This window comes from Abrus precatorius, unplaced genomic scaffold (genome assembly GCF_003935025.1).
Source record: "Abrus precatorius isolate BTA unplaced genomic scaffold, Abrus_2018 Scaffold10, whole genome shotgun sequence".
Classification (NCBI taxonomy): Eukaryota; Viridiplantae; Streptophyta; class Magnoliopsida; order Fabales; family Fabaceae; genus Abrus; species Abrus precatorius.
Window position 1 is genome coordinate 4,103,812 of NW_020874292.1, and position 20,112 is coordinate 4,123,923.

At 33.2% G+C, this 20,112-nt stretch overlaps 2 protein-coding genes across 6 annotated transcripts; one reads left to right on the top strand and one right to left on the bottom strand.

Annotated features, from left to right (window-relative positions):
- The first annotated feature begins 10,381 nt into the window (after positions 1-10,381).
- LOC113866885 (transcription factor ICE1-like) lies at positions 10,382-14,023 on the top strand. Of its 2 annotated transcripts, XM_027501684.1 has the most exons (4): positions 10,382-11,588; positions 11,829-12,053; positions 12,393-12,563; positions 13,610-14,023. In XM_027501684.1, the coding sequence occupies exons 1-4, from the start codon at positions 10,533-10,535 to the stop codon at positions 13,691-13,693; spliced, it is 1,536 nt and encodes a 511-aa protein (XP_027357485.1). In that variant the 5' UTR covers positions 10,382-10,532; the 3' UTR covers positions 13,694-14,023. The 2 variants fall into 2 exon arrangements, with proteins under 2 accessions (XP_027357485.1, XP_027357488.1); XM_027501687.1 differs by lacking the exon at positions 11,829-12,053 and having other exon boundaries at positions 10,431-11,588.
- On the bottom strand, positions 13,962-19,895 carry LOC113866868 (auxin response factor 2A-like). 4 transcript variants are annotated; one of them, XM_027501668.1, is made up of 15 exons: positions 19,156-19,895; positions 18,946-19,058; positions 18,533-18,628; positions 18,385-18,441; positions 18,120-18,275; positions 17,934-18,018; positions 17,719-17,809; positions 17,464-17,628; positions 17,245-17,364; positions 16,990-17,065; positions 16,738-16,909; positions 15,748-16,643; positions 15,474-15,664; positions 15,151-15,365; positions 13,962-14,999 (listed from the first exon to the last, which is right to left on the bottom strand). In XM_027501668.1, exons 1-14 carry the CDS (start codon positions 19,262-19,264, stop codon positions 15,182-15,184), a joined length of 2,511 nt encoding a protein of 836 aa, XP_027357469.1. In that variant the 5' UTR covers positions 19,265-19,895; the 3' UTR covers positions 13,962-14,999; positions 15,151-15,181. The 4 variants fall into 4 exon arrangements, 3 of the variants coding, with proteins under 3 accessions (XP_027357469.1, XP_027357474.1, XP_027357479.1); XM_027501673.1 differs by having other exon boundaries at positions 14,213-15,018; positions 19,156-19,589; XM_027501678.1 differs by having other exon boundaries at positions 14,434-15,037; positions 19,156-19,590.
- Between the last annotated feature and the right edge of the window lie 217 nt (positions 19,896-20,112).

Here is a 20,112-nt window from a genome sequence, read left to right on the forward strand (position 1 = left end):
GTAATTAATTTAATTAGCAGTAACAAAAATCAGATTGATTCAGCAAGCTCATTAATCTATAACAATATTCATAAAAGAAAAGTAAAAAAATACAGTAAAAAGTAAACTTTTTATTATTAAATAACATTTATTATTTAAAATTGAATCTGACTTCAATATTGAAATATTTTTTTGCAGATACCCTTCTTACCTTAACGACAGTCAAAAGAACATCAATATTCTAGAATAGATAGTTAAAATTGTAGGCCAGGATGAGTCGACATCGAGATCTCTGTTTGTAGGAGTAATATTAAGGTGGTTTTTGGTTGCTAGTTTAGTCACTTCCTACTTGCTTGTTTATTTTTGGTCATGTAGTAAACAATGTACTGGCTAGTTACTGTAGTTGGTAGGTTATCATAGGGTCGATGAGCTGTGGTGTGGATGAAGCATAGTTTGGGCCAAACTATTCAATTGGGCGAGTAAAGTTCATATATTGACCTACGTAGTCATTAAAACAAGATATTAAGCTACATACGAAAAAGCCCAAAGGCAACATCGGCTACACTAAAAGTTGTGTCAACCAAAAATATATAGTTGTGTAAGGATACGCTAGGAGGTTTGTTAGCACTTGGCCTAACTCACTTTAGGTTTAAATTAAGCTAATTTTATTTATTAAATAAATTATATTAATATTTTCATGAAATTTTGTTTAGTTAAAAAAATGGTTAGGTTTTATATCATTCAAAAGGTCTTTTTTAAGTATAATCGGTACTTGATGCATTTAAATAAATTTGAATAACATAATATTACAGTTGTTATATTATACTTTTAATAAAATGTTTGACATTATATACTTATAGCTATATTTTAAAACTTACTCTTTTGTTTGGTTCATGTTAAAAATAGGAACGAAAGAAATAAGAGAGAGAAAATTTAGATAAAAAAGAAAGTGATATAAATGAGTAATTTTTAAGTTGCTTGATATGAAAGAAATATTAAAAAAATTGGAAAGAAAGAAAGAAATTTTTTTTTCTACTTGTTTGATTGAAAAAAATCAAATAAAATTACTTTTAATTAAATAGACAATTTTCTCCTTAAACTAATGAAAGTTCTATAATGCAATATTGATATTATTCTTTTATTTTATTATTTTTAGTTGAATCAAATAATATAAAAATTATTTTAAACTTATTAAAATCTAATACTATTTGATGTGATAAAATAAATATTTTTATTTATATAGATACTATATACTGCTCTATTGGAGTTCATTGGATTCTAAGAAGCATGATTTGCTTCAACCATAAACAAACACTACAAATCTTTGGTATCAATTTTTTTTATCACTTTGTTATTTGTTTAGAAGTTTGTAAAATTGTTTGGGTTAGTCTAATTGTTTGTATAACCCATCTCAATGGGTTGAAAGGAATAAATGTTTGTACACTACTTTTAATCATGATTCCAACTTGATATGAGACTTTTTAAGGAATGGATTAGAAGCTCTTCATTTTTTAAGGCTAACGGATTTGCCTCACACATACATTTTTGTGGCTTAAGTTATCCTTTCAAGTTCCAATGTTAATGTCCTGCCAAAGTTTCACTCAAGCCTATAACATCGTTGCACTCAACTATATTTGAGATATTGTTTGCTTTGATTCTTGTGGATCTCACTATATTTATTTTTTAAAGATATTTTGATGAGTTGAGCAACATGAATATACATAGACAATTATTGACTTGACTTCTATTTAATGTATGACTTTTTGATATATTAAAGTACCGTTGAAACCCATGTAATTAATTATGTAACATAATTTTTCCAATTTACTCTATTTGAAGAAAATAAATGAAAAATAAAATACAACCCCTATCTTATCTTTCTTGTTTGGGTTGGCAAGAATTATAAAAGTGTGGGACCATTTTTCATTTTTCTCCTTTATAAGTTTTAGAATATACTAAATCACGAAAACAATTTCGAAATAATTTTTTTCTTTTTTACAATTTTTTTTCAATTTCTTTCTTATGTCAAATTTTTTCAATTTTTTTTTTGTAATATTAACCTATTTAAGCATACTTAGAGATATGTATGCTATCCTACTTGAAAATAATTATTTAAAATGTATTATCAATAAAATATCAATTAACAATAAATTATTATATTTTTTTCCTACTTGATGTATGAAAATTAACTAAGTTTTAGTTAAATTTTATGATATTATTTGATAAAATGTTTATGTGTTTTTAGTGTTAATAAGTATTCAAAGCATTAATGGTTAAAAAAACAATACATATTAATAGTATAAAGGAAGATAACAACAACAAAAATATTTTAAGTAAATATCTTTTTAATAACAATAAAAACAAGTAATGACATAAGAAACAAACATATTATTTAAGAAAATAATATCAAAGTTTTTAATAAAGACAAAAATAAATTTTTATTCAACTTTTTTTATACTAAAAATTAAATTACCAAAAAGAAAAATACAAAAAGTACTTTTAGTGGAGTAAGAATTCATATAAAAACCTTTTCAAAGAAGATTCACAATATGACTAATGGATATATAAATATCTCCAACAAAAATTAAGATGTTAGAAGTCATACCAAGAAGCATACATTTCAGCAAAAAACTGGACATGCATATGTGAATATAATGTCATTCTTTCATTTAAAAGTCTAATTATTCTAAGTCTTTTTTAAATGTAAAATTTTACTTTTTTGTGTGTTTAAAGTATGAAGAGATGTGTTAAAGAATACTTATATGTATGATAATTTGAAAATATATATAATCATAAAAATACTTAGATTGTTAAGTTTAAAAAAACCAGTACAAAAATACTTGAGTTGTTAGATATTGAGTTTAAGTTTTGGTTAAATAGTAAAAAAGACTTTAAGTTGTTCTTACATTTTGGAATGAATTAATATCAACTTTATTGTTCTTTTTTCCTTTTGTACTTTTAATAAAAAAAGTCTTTAGAATTTCAACTTATCTTACCTTTAATTTGAAACTAAATTTATCAAATAAATTTTTTAAATTTAATTTCTAAATTTTATGAAAACTTGATTCAACTCTCATTTTCTTATTTTCTAACCTCCAATTCAAAGCTTATCTAATATGAAACTTAACTTAATTTCACTCATATTTTATTCCTACAAGTACGCATTATACAATTATAAAATATCTTAAAAAAATAGAAAAACTGAGCTAGCATATTTTCAATGAGCTTCAAGTAGAGTACCTATTATTTTGTCTAGTTCTTTATCATATTTTTTTCTTGTGTAGTTCAAGCAAATCAAGTTACATTGAACTATCAGATAATAAAATGATGGCTAAGCAAGTATTGCCATCATCTGTATGACTAAAATGGAAGTCATTAATTTTTGCTCTTAAATAGAATTTTACCACGAATGGCTAAATTGTCATTCTATTTGGATTATTTATAATATAATGAGTTGTGTGCATATGAGTGATAAAGATCAAATGGCATAAGTTTCAAACCTAATAAAATGTCACATTTAATAAATTTTGATCAAATTCTATTCAAGTCTACAATATATAAACAATCCAAATAGTTGCACCTAGAGTCACATTGTTATTCCATTCTTTTCCATCAATTCACATCCCGTCATTCTATTTGCAAATATCTCCATTCTTTTACCAACAAATTATAAATTTGTTAACATTCTCATTGCACATGATAACTCCAATCTAATTTTGGTGAACCATTTAAGCTACCTTGCTAGTATAAATGAGTTGGAAGCTTCATTTGACAACTCAAAAATACTTCATTACTGATCAACTTGATCTAAACAAAGTTCAAGTGACAAGTTTGTATTTAGACCCTCTTTTGCAATCCATATATTCATGTTTAGCCTTTATTTTATTTAAGTTTTACACTGATTTATATGTATATTGTGTAGTTTAGCATAAAAAGGGTCACAATTGGGTTTAAGGCGTGTTTTGAATCCAAATTGGTTGGAAAATAGAGTTTCACAGTAGTCAGCAGGTCTAGACCTTATCATCAAGCATAAAGGTGCTTCAAACGCATGCACGACTATTCGGAGGGCAAATATACCCATCGAGAAGTAATAAAGGGTTCTTAAATTAAGTTTCCGAAATATCGTCCCACAAGGATTGTTTTCCAATCACTAAAAATTTCCTAATTCAATTGTTTAAACTTCAAAGATATGAGATTAATTAAAACAAGAATTTATAAAATTAATTATAAATTAAGAGCAAGGAATACAATGTACGTCTAAGTTAAACTTATTGGAGAGAAACCTAGGACATATGGGTTTTCTCATCCAATACTTTATATTATTTTTCTGTTTAACTCTAAATCTGATTTTCTTGTTATTACTAATCATTCATACGAATATTATTAATACCTAATGGTCATGCAATATTAATATTCTTTTCTCTAAATTAACATCCCCAATAGTCATGCAAGACATCAACTTGAGAAAGCTTAAGGAACCTATGAACTTGTTAATTTAATAATGATTAGAAGATAAAGATTGGTTTGGTCCACTTAATCCTTTGTCTCGTTTTACCCTATAGATCTATTAATTAACCGAGGTACGGTCGCCTGACGATATAATTAATTAGGATTAAGAGAGAAGCATAATAGGATAAAATCTAATCACGAAACGGAAATCAAACTTAGATTCAAACGTCAAAACCCCATAAATTCATGAACAATAGTTCTCATAACATTAACTATGAACTTAGTTACTCATACTAAAGAAAAGAACTAAAACAATCATAAACAAAGGTATAAAGAAAAGTAAACTAGAATGAGATGAGTTCCCGATCTTCAAGTACAATCGCTCGAAACTTCAAGTCTCGCCAAGCATGTGCCAAGGATCAGGTGTAAGAGAAACAAGATGAAAAGTGTATTTGAAAGCCAAAGACTAGATGTAAAAACGGTACCCGTTACGATGCCTGAGATCTTCCTTTTAATAGGGTTTGAAAGTCCTAAATATTCTTCATAATTGGGCTTCCCGCAGATGAGTACAACCGTGCAAGGCCTTGAGCACGATGGTACATGGGCTCGAAGCACCCCGTGCTTGTTGAAAGGGTCTGGGCAACTGATTGCTGCGAAGCTCTAATCTTCTATCAATTTGGGCCCAAAAACCCACCCAAAGTATACTTACAGCCTCTTTATACCAAACTGCATAATTAATATATAAATTAGTATAAACACTAAATAAAATAAAGGTCAAATATGAATATATAGGCTATAAAATAGGGTCTAATTACAGACTTATCAACGACTATGCATATTGACTAGCATGCTCATGTATCAAGTTTAAGCATGACTGTGCTCACCTGGAAGAAGTCAACTATAAAATAGTTTTATGTTTCTCAAAGCCCTATTTAAAGGAACCTTGGAGGCAACAATTAATCATTCTGTTCTACACCATTTACATCCATTTTTACATCTTGCATTTTGATCTTTGATGCATTTTTCATTCGTCTCTCTTACATGGAATCTTTGGCATACTTTTGGTGGGACTTGGAGCTTCAAGCGACCGTACTTGAAGACTGGGAACTCGTCTCATTCTAAGTTAATTTGGTGTGAACTAGAGAGATTAGGGTTCAATTAGGAATGGTTAAAAAGACTAATGTATTAAAGGAAAGAGGGAAAAGACAATGAAGAAATGTAAATTGATAAAAAGTTCTCTTAAAGTGAACTATACCTTATTTAAAAATAATTTGCTTCTCGAATTATGCTCACACATACAAGTTTAATTTTCTCACATAAGTTCAATTTTTTTACTCGTAACTTAGTTCAGTTCAACAATTTGATTTATTTAAAAATAATTTTTTAAGCAAACCTACTATTTAGTACTTTATAATATTACTATTGCAATAGAAGTAAGTCTTAGTTGAATTTCTTCTATTTTATTATTTGGTACATTCATATAATTGTATTTTTATCATGTCTTATAACAGTGAACAAAATAAACTTTAACTAATATTTTATAATAAATTGAAAATATTTTCAAGATAAAAAGTAAATTTATTAAAGTAGTAAGGGAAAAAAAAATCCTATGTTAGACTATAAGCTTAAATACTATTCTAAGTAATGTCTAAAAAAAATATTATAAACAAGTGAAATCAGCTCGTTTATAAAACACTGTGTTAAAATAAATTTTATATTTGAACAAGTTAAATAAAAATTAATCTTATAATAATTTATTTTATTTTATTGTATAATATATTCACATTTTTTAAGATAAAATTTAAAAATATATAAAGTTATGATAATAGTTATTAAAATAATAATAATCAATTGTTAATGATAAAATAGAAACATAAAATTTAATTAGAAAATAAGTTAATAATTTTTAATCATAAATTCTAAAATTTTATTTATTTTAAATAAGTTAATTTCTTTATAAAAAAATTTCAAAGATTACAAGCTAATTTTTTAAAACTTTTTAAACAAGAAATAATAGCATTTTTGTTTTTTTTTTTATGATCAGTAAAAATAATCCAATCCAAACACATACTAAATAAATAAATATAAGCTAAATATGATATTTCACAAAAAACACTCTAAATATAATTAGTTTATGAATTCTATAACTGATTATGGTAGATTTTTATTTATTAAATTTTTTGTTTCTTTTTTATTTTTTACATTGCCTTATCCTGTAATTTAAGAAAATATTCAAATTCATTATCAAATGTTGTTGATGTATTTTTCGTGGTTTGGTCAATAAAGGGTGGAACTAAATTGTGCGCACAATTGGGAAACCATATATGCAGCATGTACTAATTAGTTCTTTTATTTTGGCAATATAAAGTAGACAGATGCTAATTAGTGTTTGAGTTACTGGTTAAGAAATTAGTAAAAATTTTATATTAAAACATATTATTACCTCTATCCTGATGTTTAAGGTATTTTTAAAATGATTTTTAATAAAAATAATAGTATTTTTTCAAATAGTGCCCAGAAGCACGATTTGCAAGAGCCTATAAAGGATTTTGATTCAACTTTGAAAATCTTTTCTGGGCTGAACTTGGGATATAGCATTTTTTTATGCACTTCCTAATTGTTGAAAACGAGCAAAATTTAACAAACTTGAGATTTGTGAAGACATGCAGACACAACTTGATCAGCAGCAATGGTGCAATATATTAAAAACTGAAGGTGCAGACCAGTGGACAAGTTGTTCAGGCGAGTGCAGAATTCAAATATTTAGTGATGATGACATAACCCACTAGACAAGGGCAAATTAACGTTCTATGCCCCATGTTCACGAGGTTAGTGGAGAAACAATAAAGAAGAGTATCTTTCCTTCCCTATATCAACAGCCACAGCACAGCACTCACTGCACCTTATTTAAGATTCTTGTCCCTCTCCACTTTCTAACACTTTCACCAAATGATACGATTTTAATTCAATTTCTTGCATTCAATTCTCGCCAGATTTACACATGCATGATGTAAATACAATTACATCTTGTGGACCCCATTCTTATTCATATTTTCTTCCCCAAATATGGGTTTAGGAGTTTTCTTTATATCAACTTCATTTTTGTCTATAGTATGGTGAGATTACCTTTCTTCAGTAATTTTTTTATATATGTATATAATTCATATGCGAAAATTATGTAAAAATAATTAAGTATATACTATTTAAATTGACTCTTTATGTTACATTTTAATGTATAATTTTGAAAAAGAAAAATAATTTTGCCTTCTTGGTATGTAATATTTAAAAAGAAAAGATGATGATAGAGACATGATTGTTAGAGATAGAGTTGAAATAGTTTGGGAAGTAACCGTTGAAAAAAGAAAGAAGGAGAGGGAGTATTGTGTACCATACTGTGGTAGACACAGAGAGAGGTGTTATAGTTCCAATTGGGTAGTAACTGCGGTGACAAGAAAAGCTTCACGAGATGCTTGAGACACTGTTATTTTCAGCTCCCTCCCTTAATTCTCACTACGTACTTAGCCTTCTTTTTAGTTTTCTACTATCTTCCTAATATCAGCTAAAAGGATAAGATTTTGGTTTTATTTTTCAGAAAAATTCTATTCATACAATTTCTATGTACAATAGTATGCATTACATGGAGAAAAGATCAGAAAAAGTGTATAATAATATGATTATTGTGAGAGAAAAAATATTATATAAATCATATAATGATATTTTTTAAGCATTTGTAATATTATTTTTAATCAAACTTTATTTCAATAACTTACATCAATATTTAATGCGTAATTTATTAAAGTGACTCTAATTTTAATAGAAAAGTAACAATGCTTACAAAATAAGGATTTTTCTTAATATATATATATATATATATATATATATATTAAAATTATAAAAATATAATAAATAATTTTTTTTAGTAAAATTTTATTATTATTGAATGTTGATCCTCAACTCCTCTAAAGAATAAGGTTAACAAAATACAAAAAAACAACACTAAAATTTTGTCTAAATAAATATAGCACGCAGTTTAATATCAAAATCACAATCATTATATCTGAGGTTCTAGATCCAACTCCAAGTATTGCAGTCTGTGACAAACCTTATCCAAGTATTTCTCACACGAACATCTTACCAAAAGAAAGTGTTTTATTTAAATGATTTTATTAACCATTATTTTAAAAGAAACGATAAAAATATTTTTATTAAAATATAACATTTAATATTATTAATATATCCCAATAACTTTTATATATTAATTATTTAACTATTTCTCTAAGAACAACGAGTAATAATGAGATAATTTATTCTCATTTTCTGTATGCAGAAGATATATAGCGTATTTTGTTAAGATAGACAGGCAGAAAACGTTACTTGAACGGTGTCGCACTCATTCACCGATTTATATTCGCAATTATCAAAACAATTAATGTAAACACATTCATAATCATTGGTTTTGACTTGACCTTGATAATTAATTACCAGTAAACGCATCAATTTGTGATGCTAACCTCGTGCACTCCCACGGTTGATGATGAGGTGTTGAACTGGTAAAGGGAAGAGAAAAACAAAAAGCATGAAAGCGAAAAAGATGAAAAGAAATCAAAGCTGTAATAAAATTAACTTCATCCGTGCCAGTGATATTACTGCTCCTCTGAAGAGGGCTTATCATCTTTTTTCTATATGAATCTGTATCTGCATAACCTTGGCATTGTTGGCTTAGCAAATTAATAAGCAATACATTTATGATACTAATTCTCTCTAAATCTAATAGAAATCGATCTACCCCCATAATCCATCTATGTCTGTGAAAGGATAAGGCTGTGGAATGACGATGATAAAGCTTTCTTCTTTGCATGGGAATAAAAACACACGTCATTATACATTTCTTGTGTTTACGAGATGAAATAAAATAAATTCCACCTTATTCATATTGTCAAACACTATTCACGTGTTCATAGTCACAGGCCGTGTCTGGATAAATAGATAAAATGAGTGATGACATTGGCATTTACAAAAGGGAACAACAAGTTTGCTAAGGAAGCATCAAATTTTAAATCAAATGGGTATAATTTATATTATTATTATTATAACCAGAAATATACAAACAAGAAGTGTAGATAAAATGATAACTGATAACTTGGTGAGAAGGAAATTTTAAAATTAGCAAATGGTAAGAGGGATACACTGGCCCAATGAAAGCCATACTTAACTGCAACTTATCTTTGCTTGCGCTTGAAGTCATATTTTTTTAATTAAAACTATATTTAATTTTAATGTATTGAGAGTATAAAAAAAATGTGCTATAATTTAATACCAAATTATTGTATTATTAAACACTATTAACTATACTAACATTTTTTAAAATCATATTTATAATATATTTTATTAATTAATGATATTTTTTATATTAATAATTTATCAAAAAGATATTATATATTTATTCTGTTCTTATTAATTATTAAATGAAATTTTGGTGTGTTGGACTTAAATTAAATGATTAAGAAAGTATAAAAATTAAATATGGGTAATTAAAATTAAGAGAAACAAAATTACCCACAAGATAAAGTACAAAGAAGAAAAGTGAAATGTGTCCATAAAAAATATTATTAACCAAATTTTACATAGCTTTTAACATACTCTCAATATATTTTAATTATTTATATTAATTTTTAAAAAATCATAATTTTAATTGAAAAAAGAATATGAGACTTAAATGCAGCATCTAAGATCTTATTGAATTTACATTTAAAAAAATAATTTAAAGTGAATTTTGATCATGGAAGTAAAAAAAAAAGCAGGATGGTGAAACATCCTTCCACGTGTAGAAACAGTAACAGAGAAGCACAGAGAGAAAAGGGCACAAAGGGGTGAGTGTATGTGATACTCCATCCTACTCATCGTGTCAATGCATTGCATTCCTATATGGGGGAAGCGGTGGTTGGTTGTTGGTGCAAGTGTGTTGTAACGTTCCAAGCCTATGCTTCTCTCAAACAATCGCAATCTCTCCAAAAAAAGCCAATGCCCTTTTCCTTCTGCAACAACAATAGCACCCTCCTTTCCTTTAACTTCCCTCTCTCTCTTTCTCAACCAAAACCATCATCATGTCTAGAATAAACCCCAGCGTTGCGTGGATGGACGAGAGAGAAGACCAAAACTCTGCTTCAGCTTCATGGGCCAGAACCTCCAGGCCCAGCAACATCATAACCACCGACAGAAACACAAACACAAACATTGGTTTTGTCGAAAACACTAACAGAGACGACTTGGGATCTATCTGTGCCTTCAAACCCATGTTGGAAGTGGACGAGGAATGGTACATGACCAACCACAACCACCATCAAGACATGACCTTTTCCCCAAACTTCGCTGACCCAGATAACCTTTTGCTTCACGCTGTTGACTCTTCATCCTCTTGCTCTCCCTCTTCCTCCGTCTTCAACAACCTCGACCCTTCACCCTCTCAAGTTCAGTACTTTCTCCCTTCCAACCCCAAACCCACCACTCTCTCTTCTCTGCTCAACCCTTTTGACATGGCCTGTGAAGTGGGGTTTCTTGATCCTCAAGCTTCGTCCTCTTTGCCACTTCTCAGTAGAGCTTCTTCCCTTCTGGGTAACCAGTTAGCGCTTCCTAGCATGAACTCAGAAACACAGTTAACAACAACACCTCAAAGCAGCACCGCCTTTGCGGGGTTTCAGAACTTGGAAGAAGGTTCTGCTTCGAAGCCTCTATTTCTTAACAGGTCAAAGATTTTGAGGCCCCTTGAATCGTTACCTCCTTCTGGGGCACAGCCGACGTTGTTTCAGAAGAGAGCAGCACTTAGGAAAAATATGGGATCAGAAGGTGGAAGAGGGAAGTGTGAAGTGGGGGAAGGGAGTGACAAGAAGAGAAAAGAGGAGGTGGAAGATGTGAGTTTTGATGGGTCAGGGTTGAACTATGATTCTGATGACTTGACTGAGAGTAATTATAATAAGGTTGAAGAGATTAGTGGCAAGAATGGTGGAAACAGCTCCAATGGAAACAGCACTGTCACGGGTTTGGATCAGAAAGGGAAGAAGAAGGGAATGCCTGCTAAGAATTTGATGGCTGAACGACGCCGTAGGAAGAAGCTCAATGATAGGCTCTACATGCTGAGGTCCGTTGTTCCTAAGATTAGCAAAGTAAGAGCCCTTTCACTCCTCTTAATATTTCAATTGCCCTTACTTTTCATGTTCTTTGAATGTTTAATCCTTAATGCTTATATTATATAATATATACACCCATGAGAAACACACCACATGGCTTATAATGATTCTTGAAGATTTTAATCTGCGAGTGAATGTTAAGATAAGGATTAATTTAGTTTGGTAATCGGTGTTGGTTGGTTTGTGATGGATTCTATGACATGGTATGGTTGATAGATGGACAGGGCTTCAATCCTTGGGGATGCAATTGAGTATCTTAAGGAGCTTCTGCAAAGGATCAATGATCTTCATAATGAGTTGGAGTCAACACCTGCTGGTTCTTCTCTTACACCTGCCTCAAGCTTCCATCCTTTGACACCTACTCCTCCGGCACTTCCGAGCCGAATCAAAGAAGAACTATGCCCCAGTTCATTGCCAAGCCCCAGTGGCCAACCTGCCAGGGTAATGGTGTTTGTTGTGGCTTTCAAATATGCTCAAATCGACCTTGCTTCCTTACTTTTGATTCTTGTTACTATAAATAGTTATGGTTGTGTGGTTATGTTGACAGCAAGCAATTTTTTTATGTGGAATTGAACTTTTATTTGTATTTGGGGGGGGGGGGGGGGGGGGTTGTGGAAATTGGAATGAAGCGTGTATCTTATTGCTTACTCTATTATACTTATCAATCTTGGTTTAACACTAGGCTCATAGGCGTAGTTGAGCATTTTGTTTGCTGGTAGTATGATTTAATGGAAGGTTTTGATAATCCAATTGTGCAATTATTGTCTTCACCTTGAACAGGTTGAGGTTCGTTTGCGGGAAGGAAGGGCTGTTAACATACACATGTTTTGTGCCCGCAAACCTGGTCTGTTGCTCTCAACCATGAGGGTTTTGGATAACCTTGGATTAGACATTCAGCAGGCTGTTATCAGCTGTTTCAATGGATTTGCTATGGATATTTTTCGAGCCGAGGTAAACTTTTTATTCTGTTATCTACCTACATCACTTGGAAATCAAATCATGTTGCATCCACACTGCAAGGTCAATTGATATTTTTTCTCAATGCTTGCAACCTTGGTAATAGATATCCAGGCTACAATTCACTACCGAACTTTGTATCCCATCTATCTGGTACCTTGTTATAGATAGAAGAGATATATGTTTCATGTGGAATTCCTTAAATTTTATTTTAGTAATCTGGTGTGATTACTGTCAAGATCCATTATAAAACCCTACTGTAGAATAGTTGTCACTAAGGTTACACACACTGAAGTAGATAGCAATTAAAAGAGTTTTGCTGTATACTCCTAAAACATCTGTAAAAAAAGAAACATAATATAAAAATTTAATAAAATTCATTTTACAAGTTTAATTTAATTATACTTTTCGATTTTCTTAAAAACTTCTCATTTAACTTCTTTAAAACTTTAAAGAATTAGTTATTTTTAATTTATAAAAGAAAAATTATTCAATTTTTGTATTATTTTTCTTCTCTTGGAAAGACTTATCCACAACCTCACCACTTTGTTATTTTAACTTATATGCAACTTTGATCTATATTTAACTGCCCATGCTTAATCTTCTTAATTTTTTAATTGCACAAATTCAGTGAATTATTGAATGAAATTTTGAAGTGAAAGACTGAATTTGTACAATTAAAAAATTAAGAAGATTAAGCATGGGCAGTTAAAATTAGATAGATCAAAGTTGCATATAGGTTAAAATAACAAAGTTTATTGAATGAAATTTTGAAGTGAAAGACTTAATTTAAATAATTGAAAAAAAACTATGAAAATTAAGTGTAAACAATTAAAGTTAAAAAACTAAAATTACATAAATCAAAATACGATGACTAAAAGTCAATTAACATACTTTTAAAAATATAAAAAGCATTCAATCCCTTCTTTGTTTTTAGTAATTAGGAATTCAGCAAGATGATTTATAATTATTTATTAAAAAATCGTGGGTGCTGTTAAAGTGATGATTGTTTTGTAAGGGCTAACGTTCCCCTATTTCAGCAATGCAAAGAAGGTCAGGATGTCCATCCGGAGCAAATCAAAGCAGTACTCTTGGATTCGGCAGGCTTCAATGGCATGATCTAACGAGATTTTACAAAAAAAAAATAATAATAAAACTGGTGGATGCCGTTTCACAGTCCGTGTGTCAACTGTAATCAGTTTTTACTTTGCAATGTCCGCAATTCAGGCGTACAATATTGGATCTGGTAACTTCTGTTCAAGTTGAATCAGAAGAAATTTTCACATGAATTTTACCTCTGCAACAGCAGTTACTGGTTGGCACATATCACATGTTCGTGTCGAACCAAAAGTTGATGATATTCGAGTTCAATTAGTCCAAGGAAATATTTGAAGACGCGTTTTGATGTGAAACATTGTATTATTTGTATGACCAACCTATTGTCCTCTTTACTCAATTTTCAGAAAGGACAAAACCTTTCAGAAAGCGATTCTCTGTGTTTCTTCCCCCGATTATGGTCAGCACACACTTAATGTATCTTCCCCTTTAAAACCGAAAGGTAGCGGAGAAACAGAAAAGATAGATTGAATCTGCAGTATAATCGGCAAAATTAAAACGATTCCCATTGGAGCTTCCTTTTTAATCTAAAAAGACAAATGGAGTGAAATCCTAGGGTAGCACAAAGTAGCTGATGAGTACCATTAATAATGCGCCACTTCCAGATACTAATTGACCTATTGACTCCACCCAAAAGAAACTAATAGACCTTGAAATATCGTGCTTCCTAGAATGCCGCTTCATCACGTAGCCTCACTACAAATGTCCAAGGAAGCGATGACACATAACTAGTGTCCATTTCATCTGGTTTCACATTTACACATACATATCACTTTTGAGTCTAACATGACACCACCATTCCAAGTTCGCCATTCACACGGAATCCCTGTGGCCAACTGACCTCTCCCCAAACACGAGGTACAGACAAATGTTTTAACTTGAACAAAATAATTATACATCAAGTAAAATGGAATATCCACAATTTCCATCTCACAAATTATGATTAATAGGAATCAAAATTAAAATCAAATAAACCGGATACCAACCATAAGGCTGCCCTTGTAAATGAACTTCATTACATTAATGGGTTGGGTGTTCAGCGGGCGGGAGAGAAACAACTATGTACAACTAACAAGGAAGGATTGTTGAAAATTGGAAGATGGATATCAGCCCATATCACCTCGCTCAAAACACAGATTACAGATTAGGAGTGTATAACGGGCAGGCATAAACTACTAGATCCGGGATGTCCAAAATTGGATGGATACTCTTTCAAGTCATCTATATTGATTCCAACTCGATTACATTCATCTTCAAGTCATGTTCTTCCAACTGAATGGCTTCATGACAGTTCCCTACTTTCCAGCCCGGAATCTGTGGATCCAAACAAAACCTGACACCATAAGATACTTCTACTAAACTAGATTCAAATTCACATATGGCAACGTTACATGAGGCAATTTCATCTGGACAGCTAAAATAATTGAATCCAGTGCTCACTGGAATGCGAGACGCAGAAAGTTACCTGAAAGCTATGGAAATCAATCTACTAATGATCAGGCGTCAAGGCCATTATCTGAGTTTAACTCCTGTTGTGGCTGACATTTAATGTCTTGAGCATCTGCACCTTCACTAGCCGACTGGTTCTCTTCATTTTTTGAACCCAAGGTACCTGGGCTCATTTTCTGAATCTCCTCTTTAGGGTAGATAAAAATTTTCCGAACCATGCCACAGAACTCCCTAAATTAAAAATATAGAACTACGTAAATTATGTACCACACCCAAAGAAAAATAAAACATTTAAACAATCAGCGGATCAAGGATGTATAATTAAAAACAGATCCTTACTGCCATGGATCATCGCCTACAAGCATCATATCACCCTCATTGTCAGTGTAGACAATAAGCCAATCTTTTTCAGTTGACTTTAATTTTCCTTCAAAGTCAAACAGCTCATCCAATTCATCAACCAATTCTTTGTAGCCACTGAACTTTGCAAGGTCCACTGACCTACCAAGTGCAATCCCCTTCTTGTGAACCTAAAGCAAAAAGCATGTGGTTAATTTTCCCAGCGAACTTTGAGCTCTCATTATTTTATTCATCAGACAGTAAAGGACCTTACTTTAGTGCAACTCCTAGCAGAACCACCAAGAGGTTTGGCTTGAACATCTTTCATATGCAGCTGAGAAGTCTGTAATGGCTTGTCATGGTCATCAACAACTAGACCATCTGCTAGTTTCGAGCCCTTTGAGTGATCTGACTTTTGATCATTTTCAGATGTTCTTTGTTGGTGTGATGTAAGAGGCATTTGACCAGCTGGATCACTCACATTTCTTTGTGAAACAGAAGGCTCAGGTACTACAGGGCTACTGATAAGGGAGATGCCAAATAACTTACAGTCACCATCTTTTGGTTTCACAGCCTCATAAGTTTTCACTGACACTGGTTTTGACATAAGCTCTATTGAGTGAGGACTCTGATATTGAGTTAGGGGTGTGGGTGGGGGAGGCATCAAGTTTCCATGCGAATGCTCAACTTTATGACCATGCAGTGCAGGGTATTCACCAAATGCACTGTACTTCAAATTCCCTCTAGCTTGGTAAGTTGTATCACCACCATGTGCAGAACCTTTTGTATTAGGGTCCAAGATGTTCAGACAGAGACCAGAGGACATTACAGTCCAAGATTGCTTTCTAGCAGGAAAAGCTACAGTAGTCATTTGATCAATCAAGGCCGAATGAGAAGGATCTCCACTGGCCCCAAAGCCCGAAAGAAGATCTGAATATGTTGGCTCATTCCTCCCCATTGACATCCAGCTCCCTGAACCATACCTCCTTGAAGTAGAAACAACATCAATCTTTTCATCATCTACTGCAGGTGGCCAAACAACAGACTTCTCAGGAGTATCAGAGTCATTGCTTTCAGCAAAATTGCCTCTCAAGGTCGTGAATTCTTGACCTTGCAAGACCCTTGGAAACCCATTTGTTGGTGAAGGGTCTATGCTTACTTTAGATGATGCTGTTAGTCACACAAAACATATCAGGCCTCGACCATATGTTTGCAAAGAGGATATTCATGGAAACATCAAATATCCAGAACTGAATAACAATACCTTCTCTAGTAAGAACGGAGGAATCTGGGGATGATGGAACAGCATTAGCCCGAGGCCTTTTAGGCCTGGGCATTGAAAGGGGATTCAAAGCTGGAGGAGCAATAGCCGGCTCTATTTTCCAAGGGGAAACTCTCTCTGGACGAGGAGTGTTGGACGTTTCATCCCATCTCACCTGAATGACAAGAATAATGCCATTATAAAATGCCTTACTTAACATGTAATAAAAAGTGGCACAAAGACTAGAAGAACAACCTTGAGGCATCTCCATTTGGATTCTCTCCACCTTTTGGGATCAGCATCTTCTATTCCAACAATGGTACCAGTGAACCTACAATTTTAACAAACCATGTCAAGAGATTACTTCCATTCAAATTGAATTTTTAGTAATAATAAAGCACAACAGGATTACATTATATTAACAGTTGGAGAGGCAAAAGAAAAGAAAAAAAAAAAAACATGCACAATGACAAGTCAATCAGCGACGAAGACATCATCAATCCCTCGTACCTCTGCTCTGGAGCCTCTTCACCTTCAAATCTCATTTTGAATCGCATCCCTATGGTATAATTATTTTTGAGGGACTCCATATATTGATTGTACGGAACAATAAATTCAGCAGGACTGGTCCTGCAAAATAATAATTAAAGTAAATACTGTTAATCCTACATGCCCACTCTCAGGATAGGAGGTCAAGCTGAAATGACCAAGATATCAGGTTCAACAAACCTCGGCTTGTAATAAACAGTGAAAATGGTCCCCGTCCTGATGGCATGCCAAGCTGTTGCAAGGACCCCAAGGTGCATACTATGGCTAGATATAACTGAGGATGGAACGTTCCCCTGATGTCTCATTGCTCGCCTGACACCAACACGAAGCTCCCCATTCTCACCTCTGCATGTCCCTAAATTAGTTCCACTCTAAATAAAAAAGTGGAAGTAACAAAGCAGTGCAATCTAAAGCCCAGTTCACGGTATAACAAACCTAAGAAATATAAATGCATCCCCAGCGACAAGCCTTTTGGAGCTGACAAAAACACTCCAACCACTCTGAAGCAAGTGCCTACGGGGTTGACCTGAAATTCACTCAACTTATCAGTCACAATCTACACTCTACTGACAAGTAGAACAAAGACTTACACAAAAGCATTTGACCAAACAAACTAGACAAATAGAAAGGAAGGATGAGTTAGCAATTACCCCGAAAGATATGTCTAAATCGCCACTCATTACTGTGCAGATCCTTAGCCACCAATTCCTGGGTGGGTGGCTGCTTCGTCATGTCCTGTCAACAAACAAGATTTCATTCAACATCAGCCACCTATAATAAGAAACTGAAACAAAGTCCCAGAACGACAGTAAAAAAAAAAAGGCAAGAAACCAAACCAGAGGAGGAAGACATTCATCGGCATGCCGTCTCAGTACGGAAAACCCACCATGGGTACTGGTATCCGAGGCCGTCAGTGTTTTACAGAATGAATGAACGTGAAATCGCGGCGGCGGAGGTGGCGGAGGCTCCTTCTCTATGTCATTCTCATTTTGCTATCATCGACACCCACATTAAAATAATAATAATAAGCATAAGGATCACGTTTTCGCTCAATAACCAAAGCCAAAAAAAAAAATAAAAAATTTTGAGCTGGGAACTTACATTTGACTCGGGAAGTAAGGTGACCTGGGCAAACACTTCATCCGTGTCCGGCTCGGCCTGAAACAATCATTCTTTTATGAGGATTGCTTTGTTCTAAAGCATGGGAATTTTTTATAAGCAAAACGTGGCACAGATCGAACAACACTACCTTCAGCTGCACGTTGATGACCCGACAAAGGATCTTCGGTGGGAGATCGTAAACCGGCATATGTTGGTCCGCCACCTGATTTGTCGACGCCTCCACCTATTTCGCAAGCCACAAAACCCAGAAATCATAAAACCGAAACCATAACACCCAGAAACCCAAAAAGAAAAATAAAAAAACTGAACCCATCTGACTCCAATCTGTTAACCAGAACACAAATTCTGTCCCCAAAAAAAAATACAAGAAAAGAAGGCAAAGCTCCTAACAAATCTGAACTCAGCTCCATAAGGAAAACGGTGATTTCCAAATGGAAAAAAACATAAATAAAGGAATACTAATAAGTTATATCAACGATTTTCCGGAATTAATTACTTAATTAATCGTTTTATTAATTAACTAATCATTTATTAATTTACCTGCTCAATATGTCCCTGAGGAAAATAAAAGACGCGTTCGTCTTCCCGTGGAACAGTTACAAGAGGACCGGCACAGGCGTGCCACAGTTCCCTGAAAAGTGCAACTTCCGCGTCTGCAAGAAATTCATCACAGCCAAACAAAAACAACCGATTACAATTTCCAAACACTCCAAACAAAAAACAAAGGAACCTACAGTGTCAGTTACCTACCTTTCGCGGTGGTCGGCGAATGAGCATTCTGAGTCTCTGTAGCAGCGTTCCTACTAGCATCGTTATGGTTCAAGCAATTTCCGTTCATCGTCACCTCCGATGATGCCATTTCCACAAACCTCACCACAGATCTCTCATCCGAAACACTCCTCGCGAAATTCTACAGCCGTAAAACCTCGCTCGCAGCTTCTAAAACAAACAAACTCTAAAATTCACGCGAATAACTAATCTTCAAGCTCAGAACTAAGAACAGAGCTCGTGAAGAAGCAATCCAAATCCACAATCACGAGAGTTTGAGATTTTTCTTTTCCTTTTTCTTTTTTTTATTTCCTACTTTGTTGTTGTTGCAGGGAAAGCAGAGGCAGAAGAAGAAGGGTGTGTGGATTTTGTGAGGGGAAGGGGACTTAACCAGAGTGGTCAAAACAGCGTGCAATGATTTCAACCGCGGTCAATCCTTTAACCAATCTCTGTGGAGGGGACCGGCATTTGGCGGTCACTCTGGGCTTTGGGACCGGATACAGCCGGTGATAAATAAAGGCGGCTGGGGACAGGGGAGGTGGGGTGCAGACGGCGTTAACGCTGTCGAAGAGAGATTGGATTGGCATGTAACGGCGTGTGTCGTGACGGTCGCGGGAAAGTTGTTCTGTTTTTATTGGGAAATGGCATTGTCGTGCTATTAACGGGCAGCGCTTCATAGATGGGATTAGAATTGAATTGGATGCAATTGCATCCCCAAGAGTGCGCATTTCACACACCCCGGCGCATCTTAACCTTTTTCTTTCTCTACATATATTCAATATTGTAATATATAATTTCGTATTTTTACCCTTTTTGTAGCTCACCGTAAGCACGCGATTGTGATTGTGAACCGTAATTGTCGTCTCGTCTTATTCTCGCGATATGTGAATATTTATTAATCATATCGGAGACATTTCAACACATGCAAGTATGGAAATC

Bases quoted from the DNA above. Each gene is read 5' to 3' on its own strand.
- LOC113866885 (XM_027501684.1), top strand. From the start codon at position 10,533: ATGTCTAGAATAAACCCCAGCGTTGCGTGGATGGACGAGAGAGAAGAC. The intron at 11,589-11,828 runs GTAAGAGCCCTT...TATGGTTGATAG, and splicing joins TTGTTCCTAAGATTAGCAAA to ATGGACAGGGCTTCAATCCT. The intron at 12,564-13,609 runs GTAAACTTTTTA...CCCCTATTTCAG, and splicing joins TGGATATTTTTCGAGCCGAG to CAATGCAAAGAAGGTCAGGA.
- LOC113866868 (XM_027501668.1), bottom strand. From the start codon at position 19,264: ATGGCATCATCGGAGGTGACGATGAACGGAAATTGCTTGAACCATAAC. The intron at 17,629-17,718 runs GTTTGTTATACC...AGGGACATGCAG, and splicing joins GATGCATTTATATTTCTTAG to AGGTGAGAATGGGGAGCTTC. The intron at 16,644-16,737 runs GTATTGTTATTC...TGTGACTAACAG, and splicing joins CTCCGTTCTTACTAGAGAAG to CATCATCTAAAGTAAGCATA.